Genomic DNA, 21,850 nt, shown 5'->3' with positions numbered 1-21,850 from the left:
TTGCTATGGATCAGATTGTCTCTTAAACGAGCCAATATACCTACCTTACGCAGTGGTGTTGCACCCTCGCGCAACTAGCTTCGATGATAAAATCTATTTTGGAATCCATGTTGTTTAACAAAAAAATCATTTATATAATTCCTACCTTTGGATGTTAATTTTCCCGTGCCGTGAATGGATTACAATATTTTAAGTCGCCTCCAGAAATAATTACCGAAAAGACATTCCCAAGGAATAAGTATACACTGAAACGTTTAGTTGGAGTTTTATTTATTGCATCTGAGCTACATAATGCAAGGAAAATAAATTAACAGAATATTCTTCACAGTGATTCACATGGTGGGCTTGGGAAACTGAATGCAATTCCAGCAGTCTTTCGCTGACTGAATTTAAAGGGAATATTATGGCTGGAGCTTAGATGCTTAAAAAACTTGGAAGTAAGGCAAAAATTTCCGCAGTGAAGATTAATCGTTGTGCTTTCGCCTAAGGAATTTCCACTACGGAGTTATTCCAGGTCAGAATTTCCTCTTTGAACTTTTTGCCCAAAGTCCTCGTATCACCTGTAGGTGTGGACAGGATGCGGTAATCAGCATCGAGTTTACCCGTCTCGATACCGATTTTGATGAGGACATCGTAGAGGGCGTCGAAGGCCGCCTTGGACGGCAGCTCGTCTTCGTAACTTCCGAAGAATTGCACCTCAATGGCCTGCTGCCAGCCGTTGAATCCCCACCTCATGTCCCAGTCCCACCCTGTCCCCTCCATCACGCTGCCCTCGTTGCCGATGTAAAAGTTCTCGGCCACACCGCCGTTGCCCTCGTCGTGAGTGTCCTTGTGCTCCCTTTGAATGGCCGCCATGCAAGCTTCGAACGTGTCGCACGGGGAGCCACCGTCTCGGATCACCACGTATTTCAGTGGGTGGGTCAACTTGGACGATTGCCTGATCGACAAGTCGGAGTGGTTCCACTCGTCCGTCAGCACGAGCGATGTATTGATGGATCGAACGCGCGCCGCGTCATACTTCAACTCGAAAGTGTCGGACCAATCGTCCGTGGTCTTCAGAGCCTCGATGAACTTCTCCGTCCCCTGATTGGGTACGATCCCTGCCATGGAAACAGTTTTGAAGTCGTACGATAGCTTACCCAGCGCTACGCCAGTCTGCAAGAGGACGTGGAAGGCTAGAAGAGCCTTGGGAGTGATCGTAGTACTCTCGAAGGCACCGAGGAATCCGACCGAGATGAAGTTATTTTCGATTCCCTTGACGGCCCAATGGGATGAGTGATCCCAGCCTCTTCCTTCCACGATGTGACCGTCGCCGCCTATGTAGAAGTTATCTGCCACGTCCCAGTATCTGGGTGGCAAGTTCTTCTGCATCTTCTGCACCACTTGGGTGCAGCTCACCAAGTCGGTGCAATCCTCGCCAGCCGTTGTGGCGATCACGTAGCCAACTGGATGGTTCGGGATGTCGGTCGTGCGTGCTGGTTCGGCTGCGTGCCAGTCTTCTCTGGGGACAAAGATCTTGTGATCTGCTAATAGGTCGAAGTCGGAGCTGTAGCGCTCGTCGGCCTTCAATTTGCTGTACAGGTTATCTTTCGATCCGGTCCCACTCTTCAACACCTGGTGTATCGAAACTACTTTATAGTCTGGGGCGAGCTTACCCATTTTCAAACCGCTCTTCATCAAGGTACTGAAGGCGCTCATGGCAAGGTCATAAGGATGGGCTTCATCTTCAAACTGTCCCAAGACAGTCACGCGATAAAATTCGTGTTTCAGGCCTTCGTGATAAAAGCTTGGGGCGAAGTCCCAGCCTCTGCCCTCGTATGCCATGCCGTCTTCCCCTATATAGAAGTTGTCCATGAGGCCTTCTTTCTGGGCCTTCTTGTTCTTCTCAGCCTCCTTGAGGACATTGACGCAGTCGTCGTTGCTGTGGCATCTCTCTCCCATGCTGCTGACAACAACATAATGCACTGGTTTAGTGAACTGGTGATGCGGCGTGTGTGGCTTATTCTCCGACCACTCTCTGTGGCGGACTATGGGAAGCAATCCTTTGTCATATCGTTCTGCTTCAGACAGGGAATCCAAATCTTTGGACCATTCGTCTTTGGTAACAAAATACTTTCGTAGACTGTCTCCCAACAGGGCAGGATCATCGTACACGTCACGGGAGGAGTAAAGGTGGTAGTTGGCTGAGACTTTCCCCAGCTTGACCCCGACTTTGATTAAATTTTCGAAGGCTGCAACTGCGGTGAGGGAAGCTCCATCCTCTTTATGATCACCAAGGAAGTTCACCGTGATCAAGGACTTGTTGAAATACTTGGGTTGGAAATGAGGCTCAACACCCCACCCTCTTCCCTCATAGACATTCCCATTGTCTGAAACATAAAAGTTGTCTTTCAAATCCCCATACCCTGCCATTTCTGAATTCTGTATCTCCTTCATGATTTCCGTGCATTTTTCTGAATCCACACACCTCTCTTGCTCTCCATGCTCTTCGATGATGACAAAGTCAACAGGATGGCTCATCTTTTGCATTTCTTTTGTCGCATCTTTGGCTCCCCAAGTGGCTCGTTTGACCATGCCGATGAAACCATCTCCACTTTCGATGGACTTGGCAATGCGATCGTCCAGTTGGGTGGCCCATGGTATCCATTTCTTGGCCACCTCAAATAGCTTGTCTCCGAGGAAGCGAGAGTCATGATAAATACCGCGGAAGGAGTAAATGTGGTAGTTGTCATTTATTCTATGCAACCACAATCCTGCATTCACTAACAGCTTCAGGGCACCAATAGCCTTCTCTGATGGGAGATCAGACTGGAAGTTACCAAAGAGTCTGACAGTCATAGCATCTTCTTTGAAGAATCGATCCTTAGCATCCTCTAATTCAGTGTCCCATAATGGTTTCCGGTTGAACCCCCTTCCTTCATATACGTAGCCATCCTCCCCGATGTAGAAATTGTCAACAAGGTCACCATATACATTCAACTGTTTCTCTTGCTCCGCTTTGACGCGTGACATGCATTCCTCATGGGTGAAGCACCTCTCACCCCCTTCGTTGATCATGATGTACTTAATTCTAAATTCCATCTCCTTGGCTTGCTTCATTGGCTGCTTAGCTCCCCACTCTTCACGGCTGATCAAGGGAAATGTACTCTCTGGTGAAAATGCCCACGTTGCCATCATGTTGAACTCATTGACTGCCCTGCAGAGAAGAGCAAAAATGTTTTGATGTTAAACATGCTCCAGGGGTTAACTTCAGGATAGGAGGAGTGGCTGATTGAAGCATAAAAGTTCAAATCTGGGTGTATTGGCCTACACAGATGCCCTGAGCAAAAGCATTCCAAATGCGAGAAATCGTGGGGAAGGAACAGGCCCAGCAGCCATAAAATTTAACACATTTTTGTTATTTCATTATATTAAAGGCATCCATAGTAGACACATGCCATTAGTATCAAAACTAAATCAATATAATCATGACGCAAAAAGAAATGGCTATGAATAGGGAAATGATTAGCTTAAAATCAGAATTATCAGCATAGGAATTGATTTCAGGTTAAAATGAAAAGGCTGCTCAATTTTGTTTTGATATTTATAGTCCAAAAAATTACTGCCCATTTTCTCCAAAAAATATCTAAATCTCTCCAAGAATCAGGAAGCACAGGATAAACTAGGATGGGTGCAGCTAACAGAAATAAATATGGTGATCAGCAAACCAGCATTTGGATTTGACTACTTTGCATTAAGGTACAAAATGAATGAAAAAGCCATACCTATTGGCTTATGTAACCATCAGCCTGTATCTAATTGCACAGGCTCACAGCCTTGGTCCACAAGATAGGATCAGATGAGAAAATGTGCTTATTCTACCTGATTTGGCCTCCCTGCTGAAATATAGATGGGCCAGGCTTTTTTCATAAGAGATAACCATGGACTACCTTGAAGTTAACCTTACAGAGGCACCTACAACTATATAAAGTATGCTGAAATACGAAATTAAAGTCATTAGGAATAGCCTTGATTTAATTCAGGATCCCCCAAATTGACGTTGAGTTCCAACATAAATTGACTGGCTTTCACATGTCGTATAGAAAAAAACCCTTTTTTTATCAATGTCATGATGGTAACATATCAAAGTGTAAAAATAATTACCCAAGCTTGATTTTTGATCATTTATCTACTAACAATTAGCACTTAACCATTACACAGAGAGTGACTCAGGAAGTCCACCAACATGATAGAAGAAGTCAGCGGTGTTTGTATCAAATGAGTTGAAAACTACATATTGTATTGTAAAGGCAGGGTTTCTAATGTTTTCATCATGTTAGAATTGGAACTGCCAACCGATTAAACTACTGCCTTGGATTAGAATTAAACCCTACCTGGAAACAAATTTCTGTCAAAGTGCCTGCAGTGTGTGGAGTTTTTTGAAAGGCAGAAAATGAGTGGCCACCATTTTAGTGATCGGAGGGTACCTATTAAGTTCAGAGAGGGCAAACTTACAGTATTCTGACTCGTATAATAAAAAAGGGAAAATATACAATGTATTTCTCTCCTCGTATGGTATGCCCTAAGATGAATATGCCATCATCAGAAAATCCCAATTATTGAAAGGACCAAAAGCTTAGTTGTGATTATTTTTACCCTTATAACACTATGCCGTCTGAGAGTCAATTCTGAAAGCCAGCATGCATAAGCATAAAATCACCACCACGCCATGTGACCACCAAGCCATTTGATTATTTGGTGTAGTTGAACCTCTAATGTTTCCTACATTTTAAATATCATATCAATAATTTTTCAGAGTTTAACGCCAGAACCAGTGCTGTACTTGGAAAAAAATTAGGTGGTACTCACCAAAAATTCCAACAGCTGAACATGTATTATTCATCCAGCCACGAAGATATTTTAACCGGTACGCTTATAATGAGTTTGGATTTTTGGGGGTATGCCGTACCGGCCCAACTACAGCACTAGCCAGAACGATATAATAATATATGACCTCACATCATGGGCGCCGACTTGTAAAAAATATTGGGGGGGCCCATACCGCGGGTCTTGCCCCGGGAAAATTTCTAAAGTTTAGATGAAAAATAGTGAGTTTTAAAGTTTATTAAAAGCCTTTTAGAGGGGTCATATGATCAAAATTAGAACCCCGAAAACTCGACTCTCTATAACTCGACACTTGGGGAAACTCTGCAAGCCTGACACATTTTCTGGCTTTGAAAAAAGAAACAAAACATCAACAGCACGGTATTTTGGTAAAAAGCTAATTTCATTTACAGTTATAATTACGCTCATAGACTATTACAGAGCAATAAATATATAGCTCTGAACAAACTAAAATTAAATTTAAATAAATCCTAAACTATCATGAAAAGAATAAAACAAAATATTGCTGTTGCTCAGCAATAGCACTTTGATTGATAAGTGATGTAGCTAATTTAAGTTTACTTTGAAGAAGACTCCGGGTTCATTAAATTAAAACAATATCTCAACATTAATCCTTTAATACAGTTAGCAAAGTTTATAAAGTACGCCTGCTTCTGCTTTCTGATTCAGGCCTTTTTTCTATTGCCGCGGCCGCAGCGCTGGCCCGCAGGGCTGCAAATTGGTGATTATTACCATTATTTCTGCTGATCTTGATCATTAAAAGTCATTATAATTCTAAAAAGTCTCTAAAACTCAATTCTATACCGTATTTACTTACAAGTAGGATGAGGATTTTTGTCGCTTTTACTCGCCTAAATCGGGGTTGTTATATGAGCGCAAGAGAAGGATTCGTAGGAGAGGACGCCAAGCTGCATATGCTTCGGAAGCGAACGTGTAGATGAGCCCGGTGTGGCAGCAATGTCATCTGATACCCAGGCGCAAATCGACAATTTCTGAGTAACAACTTTGTTTCATCTTCCGCGACAATGTAGTGAGGTGGATTGACCAATTGATCAACCAATGTCTTCTGCATACATCCTGGTTTGGTTGACCATGAAGGTAATGTAGCCAGGCAGTCAGGCGACAGATGAGTAGAATTATGGTAGGGGTGAGATTACAAAATGTACGAAAGTAGCGAGTGAATGCTTAACCTCCACAACTAAGTTTTATTGAAGAACAGTACAATGTTACAATACGGACAAGATCTTACGTAATATTGTTCCAGTCCCTCGTTACGTAAGACCATGTAAGACAATCCTAGCCCCCACTCTCCCATACACGTCATCCATGATACTTAATAGGAGCAAGAAGGTCCAATTTCTTTTTTTTCTCTAAAATCCTATATTGTTCCTTTTTCAAACCCATCTTATGTGTGAGTAACTACAGTAATACAAAGGGTCCAAAACGCCACAAGCCTCCCATTATTATCTGGCTGGTTTCAGTAGGGTTTATGTTGTATTTGGTCAATTTGTGATCATTATTGGAGCAAAAAAAAGTCATTCTTCCATTTAAATCAACCGGGAGGCAGCTTACATCCCTCTTGGCCCGCCAGTTTGTACCCTAAGGTTCACGCACCGGGAAAAATTCAAAGTGTGTCGTAGCCCCGGAATACTATAATGATTCACACCACTTTTTTCAGTTAACCTGTTTAATACTGTAATAATTATTTGTTTTATATCATTACTGAATATATTTCAAAAGGTAACTATCGTCAAACAAGGAAAATAAAAAATACCAACATATTTTTGTGATTTTACAAAGCATAATATAACTTAATTAATTACTTGAATTATTGGGGGGGCTCCGCCCCCCCAAACGAATTATTGAGGGGGCTCGAGCCCCCTCAGGCCCCATTGAGTCGGCGCCTATGCCTCACATGAGTTCTAGGAAACTATTGAGAGCACTATTTTCACAGGATAAAAGTAAGATGATTGGTATTACCACAGTCTCAATCACACAATACGCGGGCTTGTAGTAGAACCTGTGCTTTGTTTTTTGTTATGTTCCCATGAGGATATTTACTTTTCAAAAGAAAGAATGGAAGTGTTGATGCAAGCAATCAGTGGTCATGTCACGTATAAACATTAAAACCAGCAACTTTGATTGGTTGCCATTAGCTGTGAGTTTTATCTTGGAGCAAGAGTCAGACTAATATGTACCACCTTAATGACTTGAATGCAAGCACTATCAAAAATTCTAGCAAAGAAGCAGTATTTCCAGGATACATACTATGTTTCTCTTAACGGTTTACGTGAGTATAATGCAGGCAATGCACTCAGTTGGTTCCTTGCCTCCAGCATGAATTCAACTCAAATGAGGCATTCGAACCACCCAATGACCCTAAATCTGGCAATGAGATATGTCAAAAACTTAGTGCAGGTATTGATGCAAAGTGTTTTAGCACTGTTAATCTTACTTAAAAAATTGCCAATCAAAGAACAGGGAAGGCCACAATAATGGCTTTTTTTATGTAGGGCACATATATTTGGAAGCGAATGGAGAAAACACTCAGGGCTGGAACTAGGAGTTTCGACTGGGAGATACGTTAAAGTTAAGTTTTCCCACCCTTTACCCCTCACCCCCTTTGCTCCCTCCATCTCTCCTCCTCCCCCCACAGCTAATATACGTATAATTCATCCGTAAGCTATTTTTTTGAGATTACTTGTCGAATGTAGATCAGGGCTAATTGTGTCGGTTAATGAAAGTATGTATGTATCTCCTAATATTTTATTCATGGCCGGAGTAAATAGGGAGAAAAATAGTATCCATACGGATATATCTGATTGCTTGAGTGACGTATGTCCATCAAAATAGGATTTTAAAACAGTGCAAAAATGGTCCTCAAATATGTAACTCTTCGTATGGAATAAAAACTTTATCACTGAGAGACAACAGGTGCTTGGAAATAAAACTCCCCACTTGTTGCCGCTGACATTTCATCACCTCCTGTTGCAAACATAATGGGTCACTCAATTACTCATCCTTATGGTTATTGTGTAAGTAATGAAAGCCATATGACAGTTGGAGTATGTAATAAATGCCCAGGTACCTATGTTTATTTGTAATGTGAGGGAGTGTAGGATTTGGATCAGAGGCTGGGTGTCTTCTTTGTCAAGATGGATGGGTGACCTTGATAAGAAGAGAGTAGGGAAGAGGGATGTGTTTGCTGGCATGCTTACACTTTTGAAGGTCCCATGAGCGTATCACATGTACACATCTAAGGCAGTGGCATGTAAATATCTCCATATTGGGGGGGGGGGAGGGCCCCCCACCCTCACACTCATCATTGAGGGGCCAACCATCCACTGCTCGAATCGTTGCTGTGGCCCCAATGGAGAGCGTAACATTCGTCATCACGCCTGTCATGACCCATGAGAAATATTTGCCAAATTCAGTCAGGCCCTTTGGGCTCACGACCCTCTTTCACTTGAACTTGGACCGCTAATGGTTTAAAATGGAAGGTGGAAGATAGGGGAGTGAGGATCATGTTATGGCTGGGGAAACTCAATTTAAGTAAGGACATGATACCTACCAATGACATTTTATATTTTTACTTACTACACAAAAAATAATGCATATGATTGTATCACTGCATGTCGTAGTATCACATAATAATTATTAATCTTATTTAGATGGCTTTTATTTTTTTAAATCTTCCTCATTTGGAGTGGGGGGGAGCTTACTCCCCTTTGTGACAAAGGACCACAGTGGAGTGGTAGGAGAGTAAAGAACAGCCTTGAATGATGATAAGCTGCTAATTGTTTAAAAGAGAAGACTGATGCAGAAAATAAAATTTAAGTACATAGATATGAGAGCAGAGGGGAGAGATGCATGTGACTAACCTTTGAACTGTCGACCACTGACGATGGGGAGTCAATTGGAATGTTGGAAAGCAGGCACAGCAGGAAGGACTTGAGGGAGACAGTTGCATTAGCAAAGGAGGTGTTTATGGGGAGGAAAGAGCTGGTGAGAGGAACATTAGAAAAGAGTTTGAGGAAAATGCTTGTGAGGAGTGTGGTGTGGGGACATGGGCACTTAGCAAGGAGGATGAGAGAGGACTGGAGGCATTCGAGATGTGCGCGTGGTAACGAATGGAGAAGGTGAGGTGGACGGAGAGGAGGGGGAGCGATGGAGTGCTGGACATTGTGTGTAAGGAGAGACAGCTTTTAGATGAGATACAGAAGAGAGTTTGGTTTGAGTGAGTAGGGAGGGGGCGTTGAAAAAAGTTTTAAAGGGAAGAATTTTGGGCAAACGAGGGAGAGGAAGGAAGAGAATAGGATTTTTCGATAGGACATGAGGGGGTGGGCCCTATTGAGAACCAAATAGAGAACTCTCAAGTGGAGAGGGGCTTGAGTAATGCTCCACGTAGACCTTCCGTGACTAGCCGCACACTTCAATAATAATCCATCGACTTGTCCATTGCCGGACCATTATGCCTCATGACACATATACCACCAAGCCAGCCCTTGCAATATTCTCCCCTATAGATAATGCCTGCGATACATCTCCTCAGGTGATTGCTAGCTCGGGGGTTTCTCTCACCAAAAGCTCTACAATTCACATTGGAAAAAATGTGTGTCTACTGATTTAAACTCGGTTTGAATTGAATAAGATAACTTCTTAGGAAATTTTCTATCAGGGGATGCATTAAGGATATTTATAACTCAAATACGATAAATGTTGAGTAGCCGAACAGTGAGCATACAAATTTTTTCTAACTCATTTCTGCCCAAGTCGGTCATTTACTTCCCATCACTCAAAACACTGTAGTTAATGCAAAAAGTAGATATTGCAGATGCAATGTATTCTCGGAGTGCCAGGTAATGTCTCCTACACGATGAAAGCAGTTGCTGCTTGTTTGAGTGCTTCAGTATGAAATGGCATCCCCTCGCACCAGCATGGAACCTCAGACCCAGATACTTCGCTGTGCAGTATGTAATGGGTTCAGATACATACTACATATTAGCAAATGTCGGCCAGAGCACTAATGCATATAAATTTTCAAAAGATTGGATAAATTTCAGGAATAAATGTCTAAAGTGACTGAGACATAATAACCATAGCATTGGCGTAACTAGGTATATGTTATGGGGGGGAGGGGAAGAGGGAGGAGTCACCCCCCCCCCAGGAAATGAGAAAATTTCAGAAAAATTATATGCCTGGAAATACAATTTTCATCACTTTTGGCTTTAAAATTTGGGTTTCACTCGAAATTCGGTGTAAAATCATCACACCATGGAAAACATTAGAGTGTTATGTAATTCTCTGATGCTTTGGGAGGAATCTATCCCCTCATTCTTCCCCCCCTCATTGTTATGCTACTGAACCATTGCCATTTGAGGAGTAACAAGGGGTGAATTAAACTTTCAGGATTTTATAAATGAAATTAATGAGCTTAATCTATGTACATAATTGAATAATTATTTCAAATGGTTGGGATTTGTTGTCAAAATCCAATTGAACCCACCTGCTTGAGTCCTGGATTACTTTTTCCAGTCCGTGTCCAACGAGAGAGCTGTCATTGTAAACCACTCCCATGGAAACAACGTGGAAGTCTGGAGAGAGCTTTTTCTGCCAAATGCCAGATTTTGCCATCCTCCAGAAGGCCCGCATGACTCTTTCGCTCGGACCGTCTGACTCGTGTGACCCAAGGAACTTGACCGTGACTGCTTTTCTCCGCAAACCGTTGAGATGCCAGTAAGATTGCACGGCCCAGCCACGCCCCTCGTACACCTCCCCATTGCCCCCTATATAGAAGTTGTCCACTGTGGTTGTGTCCCCAGAGGACGACTTTCGAATCTCAGATGCCAGCAGGGTCACACATTCAATGTGCGACTTGCAGCGTTTGCCTCCATCCCTCACGACAATGTAATCTACTGGCAATGTGGTGTACATATCATGCTTCTTGTCGTCCCAAGAATTCCTGGAGACAATTGGGGGAAATCGCTGGTCCTCTGAAACACATGGAGAAAAATAAATTAGCGGCAAATCTTTTGTATTAAACTACATCCCTTTTTAACTACAATAGAGCTCTTCCTCTGTCTTAATGGAAGGGAAAGTCAACATGCATCATGAAAAGAGATAAAATATTCATGATCATTTTTCTGGCAATATGAACTTTGACAAATGTTTCATTGTTTCTTTATGTCTATGGTTATGAAATACAAGGGACTTTGGGGTGGGGTTGGGTTGGACAGGAAGAAAAGAGGATAGTAAAGGCAGAGTTGGGGATTGCTTCAGTGATCTGGCTGCAGAAGTGATAGATGGATAATTCGAAGTCAATGGAGTGATAAATTTGACAAATATTTAATCAAACAGTGTATAATCATTCCTCTTAAATGTTCAAATTTATTATTGTTTAACTTATTTCAAGTGCTGAATATATTCTCCACACCATTTTGTGGGCTGTGAAGTTAGGCATTTATTTTCCATTTTGCATAAAGTATCGAGAAAATTAATTTAACACAGTTCCTGAAGTTATGGGCCATTATTTGTGGGTGGTGTTCTTAGGGGTGCCTAGGGAGGGGATTTCAGTTTTAGTTTAAGTTTCAGCCCTGCGAGAAATCTTTACCATAGTGTGGCTGCTGCCTTTAATTCATTTGCTTCTGAGTTCACTGCTGATATTACCTGCTGCTGGTACTGAAGTGCAAGGTATCTTGAAGCATGACAAATAGTGTGTTATTATGTGCTGTGCATTTCCATCTGCATTGCATCCGAAGCAGCAGAGATTTATCAATCAGATAGGTATTTAAATAAGGTTTTTATATGCATAACGTGTTGTTATTACATGATGGATATTTTGAGAACGTTGCATAGATATTCCATTTTTAACATCCACTACGAGTTATAAAATTTAATGCTACAGCCCAGACAGCACAGAATCCTCCGTATCTAATTCGTATGCAGATAGTATCCATTGACGAAAAGCGACGGAGCGGTAGTCAATGGATACTATCTGCATATGAATTAGATACGGAGGATTCTGTGCCGTCTGGGAGAGATATCCAAGTTGTAAAATCCGTGATATAAAAATGTTTTTGTACATTACAGTATTCATACAAACAGTATTCATTGATTGCATATGTTCCATATAGAATTAAGGAGCAGAAATTTTTTGCTTGTATGCCTGCGGACTAACAAAAACCATAATGAGCACACTCATTATTTAATAATTATATATATTGTGAAGGTACCTGAGAAATGTTGTAATATAGACCTCCATGTCCTTTCTTGGACATCCCTGCAATGCTGTTAAGCGGGTCCTTTGCTTGTTCAACGGATATCAATACAAGGTATATTGGATTAGCATGGACATTGGACAGATTTCATATGTTAATGCCTTCAATTTTTTCTGGTTGTTGTTGGGATATTTATTGATTGCAGGTTGGGTAGAAGTACCAAACCAGACTAAGGGCAATTTTTAGTAGTTAGCTGTTGAGCAGTAAGCAGTTTTGAATAGAAAGCATTATGGCTTATAAAATATACCAAGGCCTGTCCACAAAACTGTCCTCTTTTAATAGGAGGATGTCTTGTCATCTTGCCATCAAAAATTGGAGTATCCCAATGATAGATTCTCATGCCTTAGGTTCAGTTTCATGCCAAGGTTCCCTAAGATTTCATTCTAAGTTTACTAATACTTGAGGTCAGTTTTTTCCTTCAATAATCAGAGTTACCACTGCATTTAATATGATATATTCGTGAATTAAGTTCACTGCTCTAGTTACCTTCATACAATGGCAGTGCCTTCTTCGCTGGGCTGCTGTCACCCTCCTTTTTCAGGAGGTTGTCCACATCATCTCCTGAAAAACAGAGAATGCTTTAATTAGGAGATTACCTTATAACTAGAAAGGAAGAAATCAAAATAATCAGTCTACCATAACTGGGAAATTTTTCAATGAATGGGCATCCATCAATATTTCTTTAAAGCTTTCAACAAGAATTAATGTATGTTAAGATATGAACATTTATTTATAGTCCCTAGAGAGGGTTAAGCCCCCATAACATTTTCCAATTTATTGGCCAATAAACCGGCATGCCATATTGTTAAAAATATAGGGTGTAACGAACCGTATGAAATGCGATTTTTTTCCCTTGTCAAATTTGCTTTATGCGCGAAAGTTGCGAAATGATATATGGATTTTGCACACAGAATTTTTTTCAAATCGGATGATATTTACCACAGCTCTAAATTTTAAAATTTTGCGAAAAATAAGGCAGATTTCAGAATCAAACAGTTAAGAAGACTAATTTTATGCAAATATGGGAGAATGGATAATATCAAATAGTGGATACATGCATGCTTTTAGTTTACATAAATGAAATTTGAAGTTTATTTGACAAAATCTATGGTTCAAACAATGTCTATGAATAGACCACCCGCACAACACAACTCATTTTTGCTTAGGTTGATCATCGTTTCGAAAATTCCATTTTGGGGGCTAAAGTGCAGATGAAATAATATTTATCTCAATTGAATATCATTTTTTAATAAATAAGTCATCATATGGTAGTAAATAATGCCACAAAAAGTATTAATAAGGTAAATTATTTGAAATTAACATCAATCATAAGGACGAATAACGTACCTGTGGAGCTATTTTCAACAAGAAATTCAGTCAAGGCTGAGAAAGAACAGAACCTGAACACCAAGCATTTCACCAAGTAGCTCTCCTCTAGTTTCGTGAAGAAACTACCCAAAAATCACCACAAGGAAGTGGCTATTATCGAGTTCCAACCGTGTCCCCACAATCACCCTTTCAAAGGATTATGGGAGGATTGACGTAATGGTTAAAATAGAGGAAAAGCGTACCAGGCGTGGAGTGGAGTGCATGACATTTGTTGCACCCGAAAAGGGCATAGCCGGATAAGAAGGTGAAAAGTCCCCCCTCCCGAATTTTTCCCGTACTTGGGGTATGCGATTTGGGATCAAATAGGACAAACCTCCCCATATTTCCAGCCCGCTATGTGCCCACCAGGGCCGGCTAGATCGAAAATACGATTTTCACTCTTTTTTAAATATCTCGGTCAAGAATGCATATTTTTTTATACGGTTTGCGGCATTTGAAACCTTATTTAATGGCACATATTTTCAATTTTTTTCAAGAACTTCGGGCGGGGCAAGAAGATATGGCGTCGATTTGAAAATTTCTAATGCATGTTTTCATAAAATTTTCTTGAGAGGGCCAAAAAGAAAAAACGTTTTCTGGAAGTGTTTTTTAATACCTTTCGGCTGGCGTATTGAAAATATAACTTTTAGGTGGTGGAACATCGCGAAAAATGCGATTGAAAATATGCGATTTTGGCCATTTGGCTCTATGCTCTGGCCCTCCAAAACACCCCTTTTTAGTTATTATAGTGCTGTACCAATTAAAGTGCTCACCACAGGGACAGAATTGTATTGATACCGGTTCCAAAAATGCCTTCAGGGCCCTTGAAAACGCCCGAGTAAGCTAAAAAGAATTTCCCTGCTTCCAACACCCTCCGTCATTCCTTTCAATGAGAATTTATTGAACTTCCTCAATGTCCTTATCAGATTTAAATTCATTGAAATTACCTAACCTATGTTAAACTATGTGGATATCATTATAACTTAATGATAGCTGTTTGCTGAAATGAAAAAAAATTATGGGTTTCAACTTTTTCCCAGTTGGCATACAAATAAAAAAAATCTGGTGAACAGTAACTAGCCGAAAAGATGAATTTTCACCATACAATTTTATATTGACTCCAGGATGTCAATGAAAATCGCTCTTGAAAGGTTATTCGTCATCCTCTGAATATTCATTGATGCATGTTACTACGTTGTCCGTCAAAACAAATGCTAGTTAAAATCTTATTTAATATTACTTAATAAAATCAAGGTCTTGCGATTTTATCTTGGTACTGCCCGTAGGATAAATAATAAATTGGTGCTGCTATATGAGCGCAACACCCTATATTCTTCTATTCCATTACCACAGTCACAGAAATATCTCAATATGCTGCCCCATACGATGCCATTCGCTGTAATTATATTCTAAATAAATATTATAGTTCGTTATATTTTATGATATTTTTCCTTAACACTAACAATACCTACCCGTCTTAATTTAGCCACGAAATCACAATTTATTCAATTCTTTAATCGTTAACTGAGCTCGCATGCCTTTCAGCGTCGGCATCAGCACGCTTAACTCTAAATCATCTTCTAAATATGACACAACATCCCGAAGTCCTCTATCCAGAATCAAAATGTCACCTTTTTTCATGAAATTATTACTGGATATGCCGATTGCAAGATTGATTTTAGAGAATCGGCATCATTTTGATTGGCCAAAAAGGGTCCGGGCATAACAATCACAACCCATCAAGGGTAAAAATAGGGAATGGTTTACAAAGAGGAGCTAGTACTGTTCATGTTTCCGGTTTGGAGCTTAAAAAGAAAAACTATCAGCCCTTGATTGACTGACCTAATATTCGAATATCTCGTCGACGTTAACACACTAAGTAATTCTGTTACTTGGTCCCATGACAAACCAGTAAAAGTTCGCGGACAATCAGTTCTCTAGAAAAAGGAAGTCACTAAGTTTCGCCGTCAAACTGCGGTTAGATAAATATTCCACTTTGTCCACAAATAGACGAATTTTAGAAACATGCAAGGAAATACTTATGCAGTAAATACGGAAAGCGGGAATTTCATTCGTAAAAACCGCTTATCAAGTACATAACCTTTACAGACCACATTTTTGAAAGAAATGATCAACCTCCACCCCCTTCAATCTAGCTTATACGGGAACAGGATGGAGGTAATTTGTAGCGGTGTACCCACAAATGAAACAACACTTGCGTGTAGATAACAACGCGGGGAAAACTCAAATCGAGCTCATTTTCTTAATCTAAATTCTTACATTCCGGCAGTTTTCGGAGGCCCTTAAGCCATTTTCGGCACCAGTATCAATACAATTCTGTCCCTGTGGTGAGCAATTTAATAGGTACAACACTATAATAACTAAAAAGGGGTGTTATGGAGGGCCAGAGCATAGAGCCAAATGGCCAAAATCGCATATTTTCAATCGCATTTTTCGCGATGTTCCACCACCTAAAAGTTATACTTTCAATACGCCAGCCGAAAGGTATTAAAAAACACTTCCAGAAAACGTTTTTTCTTTTTGGCCCTCTCAAGAAAATTTTATGAAAACATGCATTAGAAATTTTCAAATCGACGCCATATCTTCTTGCCCCGCCCGAAGTTCTTGAAAAAAATTGAAAATATGTGCCATTAAATAAGGTTTCAAATGCCGCAAACCGTATAAAAAAATATGCATTCTTGACCGAGATATTTAAAAAAGAGTGAAAATCGTATTTTCGATCTAGCCGGCCCTGGTGGGCACATAGCGGGCTGGAAATATGGGGAGGTTTGTCCTATTTGATCCCAAATCGCATACCCCAAGTACGGGAAAAATTCGGGAGGGGGGACTTTTCACCTTCTTATCCGGCTATGCCCTTTCAGGGGTAATGTTTTACCCACTTATGAATAATATTTCTCTTCTAAATCCGCATAAAGCAAAAATTATTTATGTTAAAATATTAAAAAAGTTATTTATTTTGGGTTTACCAGTTTTATTTTCTCTCTTGTAAAATTTGCCAAATTGGAAATTATTATACCTTTCTTCAGTTAGCGGTTTATATTCATCCGTCGTAATCGCCTCAAGCATCAGCAGCAGTAAACATTGGTTTTCTATCTTGCTTCGACCAAAACCATTCCTGCCTTGCGAATGTGCATTTAAGAGAACATCGAATCGCTACCTTTTCCTCAACCGCTCGCATTTACAGTCCGGCCGTCGAGAGTTGTCCGATGACAGTTCAAAAGGAGGGGCGGAGAACCCTGCGCCTGCACGGTTTGCAGCCAATTGCTGTCCCCCAAACGCACCTCATACCCTCGCCCAGTCATACAACGTTGTCTCATGGATATGAAGCACTGAAACAAGCCTGAGCCACCAAAACAAGCCCTTTCTGCGAATCGCCAAAACAAAGGAATCTTCCTTTGGGTCCTTCACGCTCGTCGTCCCTTCTGGTTCCTTTCTTAAGGGAACCCTTTTGTTTACGTGTGGTGTGGGCGTTTCCATTTCTTACCTGGCAACCTTGCCCCCTACTCCTTCTAGCTGTCATCGGACAACTCTCGGCGGCCGGACTGTAGTCGAAACGGCCTCGACCACGACGCGATTCCCTGCGATGGGCAACTCGCCGTTATCTGACTAAACCTTACCGCGGAGCGTCTGAGCCTCGCATATCCATGGTCGTTCCCAGCAGGGGTCAGAAGGGGGGGGGGGGGGCGAAATTGCGAAAGGAAAATCAGGGCTGGACTGAAACGAAATTTTCAAAAAATAATTCTTTTAACCCATGAAAAATGATATTGCTAAAATAACATGGAACTAACATAATTTTTTTTCAAGCAAATAATTTGAAAAATTAATAAGCGCTGCAATAATTTCGTTAAAATGTTGGTTACATTCACCTTTTCCATGCTTAAATGTTACGAATTGAGCGACCATATACTAGGAGGGGCGGGGGTAAAACTATACCATGGCCTGCCCCCCCAAAAGAAGATCTCTTCTAAAATTGTCTGAAACCCCAGGAAAAATTATGAAAACTATAAATTTACCATTATTGATCCGTCTATTAATTAAAATTTGGGTTTTTATCAATTAGTTCAAAAAATGGCCACCAATGTCCAATGGCGGCGCAGCAATCATACAAAATAATCATATTTGTTAATGCATACAAGAGGAGCTAAACTGGAAGAGAAGATAAGGAATTTAAACGAAAGGGTGATAAAGATAAGGTAGGATATTTACTTAATAATTTTTGAAGTCCTTGTTTTAATATCTTCTTTCCAAATGAACAAAAATTTGATCGCATCATAGTGTATTCAAACGAAAAGAGGAGAAACATAAGGTAAACAAACCTTCCTTAAAAAAGATAGGTAGGTAGGTAAAAAAGATTTTATTTTCATTCTTTGTGATGGCGATAACGTTTTATTCTTCTTTATATTCTTTTTCTGTTAGTATCCTTTTTAATTTGCAATGTTGTCCGTGAGCTAGTGCATAAAGGCAGTGAATAATAGAATATGGAGGACAAGTGCAGGGCATAAAATGTGATTGTTATTAATTCCATAGTTAACAGGTGTACATGTAGTTCCTCTCTTGTTGCCGCGATATAATTTCGCGATAGACGACGCTGTCATCTATCGCGAAATTAGTGATCACTCTGACTATGAAATTCTACCATCGGATTTTAAGAACGTTCATTTGTGGAGCCAAGAGTGGGAACTCGAAGGTAACCTGAGAAAATGCATGACGGTACATTTGTTGCGGAATTCGTCTAACTATAACCATGTTTTTGCAGTGGATGGTACCAACATAAAGGCATTAGATGATGTGAAATACCTGGGAGAACCTCTCGTGAGAACACATATAAGGAATATTTGCGGCATTTCCATGAAGAAATTAGGATTCGTTGAGCGTATTGTGGGAAAATTTTCGGATGAGAAAGTATAAGAAAGGTGCTATTTCGCACTCGTCTAACGGTACCTTGAATAACCAGCGAGCGTATGGGGTCGGCTGCAGAAAGACGAAATCCGCGAACTGAAAAAAATACAGAGGAAGGCTGCCGGTTTCGTTAAAAACTGCTACGGGCGTACCGATAGCGTTACCCAGATGTTAAGCGAATTAGGCTGGGATCCGCTGGAGACTCGTAGTCTGCGCGCTACGCTTCTGCTGCGTGAAGAATTGAAAATCTTTAAGAGCGACATGGAGAACATATTATTAGAGCCACACTATATATCCAGGTCCAATAGAAGCGATAAATTAAAAGATATTTTTTTCCGAACGGATGGATATGGGAATTCATTTTTCCCCCAACCATAAAGCTCTTTAATAAACGCTAGTCCCATCTTCGTTAGGGCACTTCATTTTTATTTGTAAACGGATCCTAATCCCTACACTAAATCCTAAATCCTAACACCCCCTTCCACACGCCTTTTAGGCGGCTTGCTGGGTATTATGTAGATAAAGATGAACACTTCTTCATGTTTGAAAAACTCGTCCTTTTTGTTATAGCCTAGCCAATAAGGCTCAGGCCATTGAGATAATTTACAATATATATTTGAATTCGATGGTGGGGAAGAGTTCCCACAAGTTATCATTGCCAAATCAATTGTTTTATGGTCACACGCCCGTTTTCAGGAAATAATGTAACATATAGATAATTGAACGGACAGAAGCGATGAATTAAGAGAGATGGTTTGCCGAACGGATAGATATGCGAATTCGTTTTTCCCCCGAACCATAAAGGACTTTAATAAATGCTATTCGTAATTTCCTCGGAGCTCTTCCTTTTTATGTAAGAACGTCTGGTGCCCTAACACCCCCTGCCACACAGCTTTTAGGCGGCTTGCGGGGTATTAAGTAGATGCAGATGATTATTATGGTCATTAGCGAACCGCACGGACCGACGCACAGTGGGCGGAGATTAAAAAAAAATTGACAAAACCGTAAATTTTCACTAGTTTTTATGAAGAAAAATAGTTCATCCTGATAATATATATGAGGAATAAGGCACTTTAACTATTTAAATATTCGGTTTATCCATAGATTCATCAGAAGCCGTTAAATATAAGTAGAAATAATAAAACATTTCAAATAGGACTTTTCGCAATAATTGAGTTCTTACTTTCACTTATGAGTCGTTTAGCTGGTTTTCATGAATTTCAAAGCGTTTTTTACTGGAAGAATATAAATAAATATAATGACTATTATACGGAAAAATTTAAAAATAAATTTTTCATATAATAACTAAACATTCAAAAGTTAACTATATTTTGACTATGTTTTTCATAAAGAGGAAAAAATCTTTACTGGGGCGACGAGACTCGATTGAAAATTATATGCTGCACGAAAACCTGAATCTCTTCTATATGTTCTATAAGAGCAATCTTGAACCTAATCGCACCTTTTCCTTTGAGGATGGGACATGTACTGGCAGCCATGTGGGATTATGAAATACCCACCAGGATAAGCGGTAGATGCGAGATTAATAAATTGAGGAATTTTAAGATAAGTGGTTCAAAATGGTGAGTTTTAGGGCTTTCTGAGGGATATTTTATTAATCCTTACACTATTCTATTAGTAATATCAATCCAATTAAGTAAAATGGATTAAACTCAAAAATTTATCTGAGCTCTGGGGTTTATCCCCCAAAACCCCCCTCGCTGCGCCACTGCTTCTAGGAATAAAATAAGTATCTTACATCTGCGCTTTTAATATTCAAAGAAGGTAACCTATCATACTATTTCTGCCATATTTTTTCAGGTCTGCAGCGAAAATAACATTAGATTCGGATTTAGGAAGAACAAAACATTGAAAATGGAAAGAATCGTGGATCTACGTTAAATAATAACGGATATATTATTATTAGTTTAGCCAAGCATTCCCGCCCGCTGTGCGGCGGCCTTAATGAGGTGCGGATGCGATGCTTACCTTGGGGAGCATCTTCGGCGGCCCAGAGGCCCTGGGCGCTCAGGCAGAGAAGCAGCAGCACGCCTCTCATCATCCACTCCATCTCACTCGGCTGGCTGAAGTGCTCGCGGAGGACCCAGGCGGCGAGTGGCCGGCCCATGAGAATCGTCGCTCCTTTATTTGTGCGCCCCTCTCCCGCCGGATGACCTCCCGACCTCGAGGCGAGGGCACTTTCGATGCATCTGCGAACCTCCCCTTCCTCCGGCCTCCAGAGGACGAACAAAGAAACAGCGTGGCGCGCGCACATTCGCACGAATTATCTGGAGAACCGGTCTCGAGAGAAAAATGCGAAGTCAAGAGGTGTTAAAGCAATCTATTCTTCATTCATCACGCGTCATTAGGACTTCACAAAGTCCTGTCACGCCTGTGTGACATTCGCATATATCCCAACCCTGGACGGGGGTGAACACTGACATTCGAACCCGTGACCACTAGGTTTGCAAGTGAGGACTTAACCCCATCGCCACCGAAGGTATTGTTGGTAGGTTGGCATAGCATATGCCAATGGCGCCTGACATATTGTCATAAAACTTAAGCAGAGACATCTTGTATGATGTTGGGCACAGGGGCGCAGCTAGGAATTAAGGCTGGGGGGGTTTAGGTGCAACTGATACCGGGGTGTGTGGGGGTATGGTGTACCCACCAGGATAAGCGGTAGGTGCGAGATTATGAAATTTTAAGATAAACGGTTCAAAATGTTGATTTTTACGGCTTTCTGTGGGATATTTTATTAATCCTCACACTATTCTATTAGTAATATCAATCCAATTAAGTAAAATGGATTAAACTGAAATATTTCTCCGAGCTCTGGGGGGGGGGGGGGGGGGTTATCCCCCAAACCCCCCCCCCCCTCGCTGCGCCACTGCACGTTGGGCACGATATGGATTTTAATAATGTTAAGCGAAGACATTCACCAAGAATTTTTCAATCCAATCGGATGCGTTTCAAACGGAGCGTTGTAGCGGGTGGAGCTGTTCCCGCGTTCTGCTGACACTCTTCGCTCTTCATAGTAATGCTGTGCAGTCGATTCTGGACAGCTTCTTTCACTATTCGAACCCAGTACCCGCGACATCGACAAAGAGGCTTCGTGTGTCCTCCCACGCAATCGTGAGCTTGTCGTGAACGAGGTGCTGGAGATTTTTCAAGATGTCCCACTCGGAGGTGTCCACGATGTTTTCTTCATCTTTGTTCTGCCGGGCTCCCCAATGGCCTCATTCGCAAGCTACTTAATAGCCCTCTCTTCCCATCGTGTCCTCCGACATTCAACTGTTTTTTACATTTTGTGACGACTACTGTTTGTGGACAAAATCAAAACATGTATTAGCGTGGGAAGGGTTATTTAAGCTAGCTTTAGATGCATGAACAAATATTTT

The 21,850-nt window shown here is 40.9% G+C and overlaps 1 protein-coding gene across 1 annotated transcript; it reads right to left on the bottom strand.

Annotated features, from left to right (window-relative positions):
* Positions 1-249: 249 nt before the first annotated feature.
* On the bottom strand, positions 250-20,582 carry LOC124163254. The gene is made up of 4 exons (XM_046540028.1): positions 20,439-20,582; positions 12,648-12,722; positions 10,391-10,877; positions 250-3,196 (listed from the first exon to the last, which is right to left on the bottom strand). Exons 1-4 carry the CDS (start codon positions 20,575-20,577, stop codon positions 484-486), a joined length of 3,414 nt encoding a protein of 1,137 aa, XP_046395984.1. The 5' UTR covers positions 20,578-20,582; the 3' UTR covers positions 250-483.
* Positions 20,583-21,850: the final 1,268 nt, after the last annotated feature.

Source organism: Ischnura elegans, chromosome 8 (genome assembly GCF_921293095.1).
Source record: "Ischnura elegans chromosome 8, ioIscEleg1.1, whole genome shotgun sequence".
NCBI lineage: Eukaryota > Metazoa > Arthropoda > Insecta > Odonata > Coenagrionidae > Ischnura > Ischnura elegans.
The sequence above is the reverse complement of the archived record's forward strand: the minus strand, read 5'-3'. Positions and strand labels throughout refer to the sequence as shown.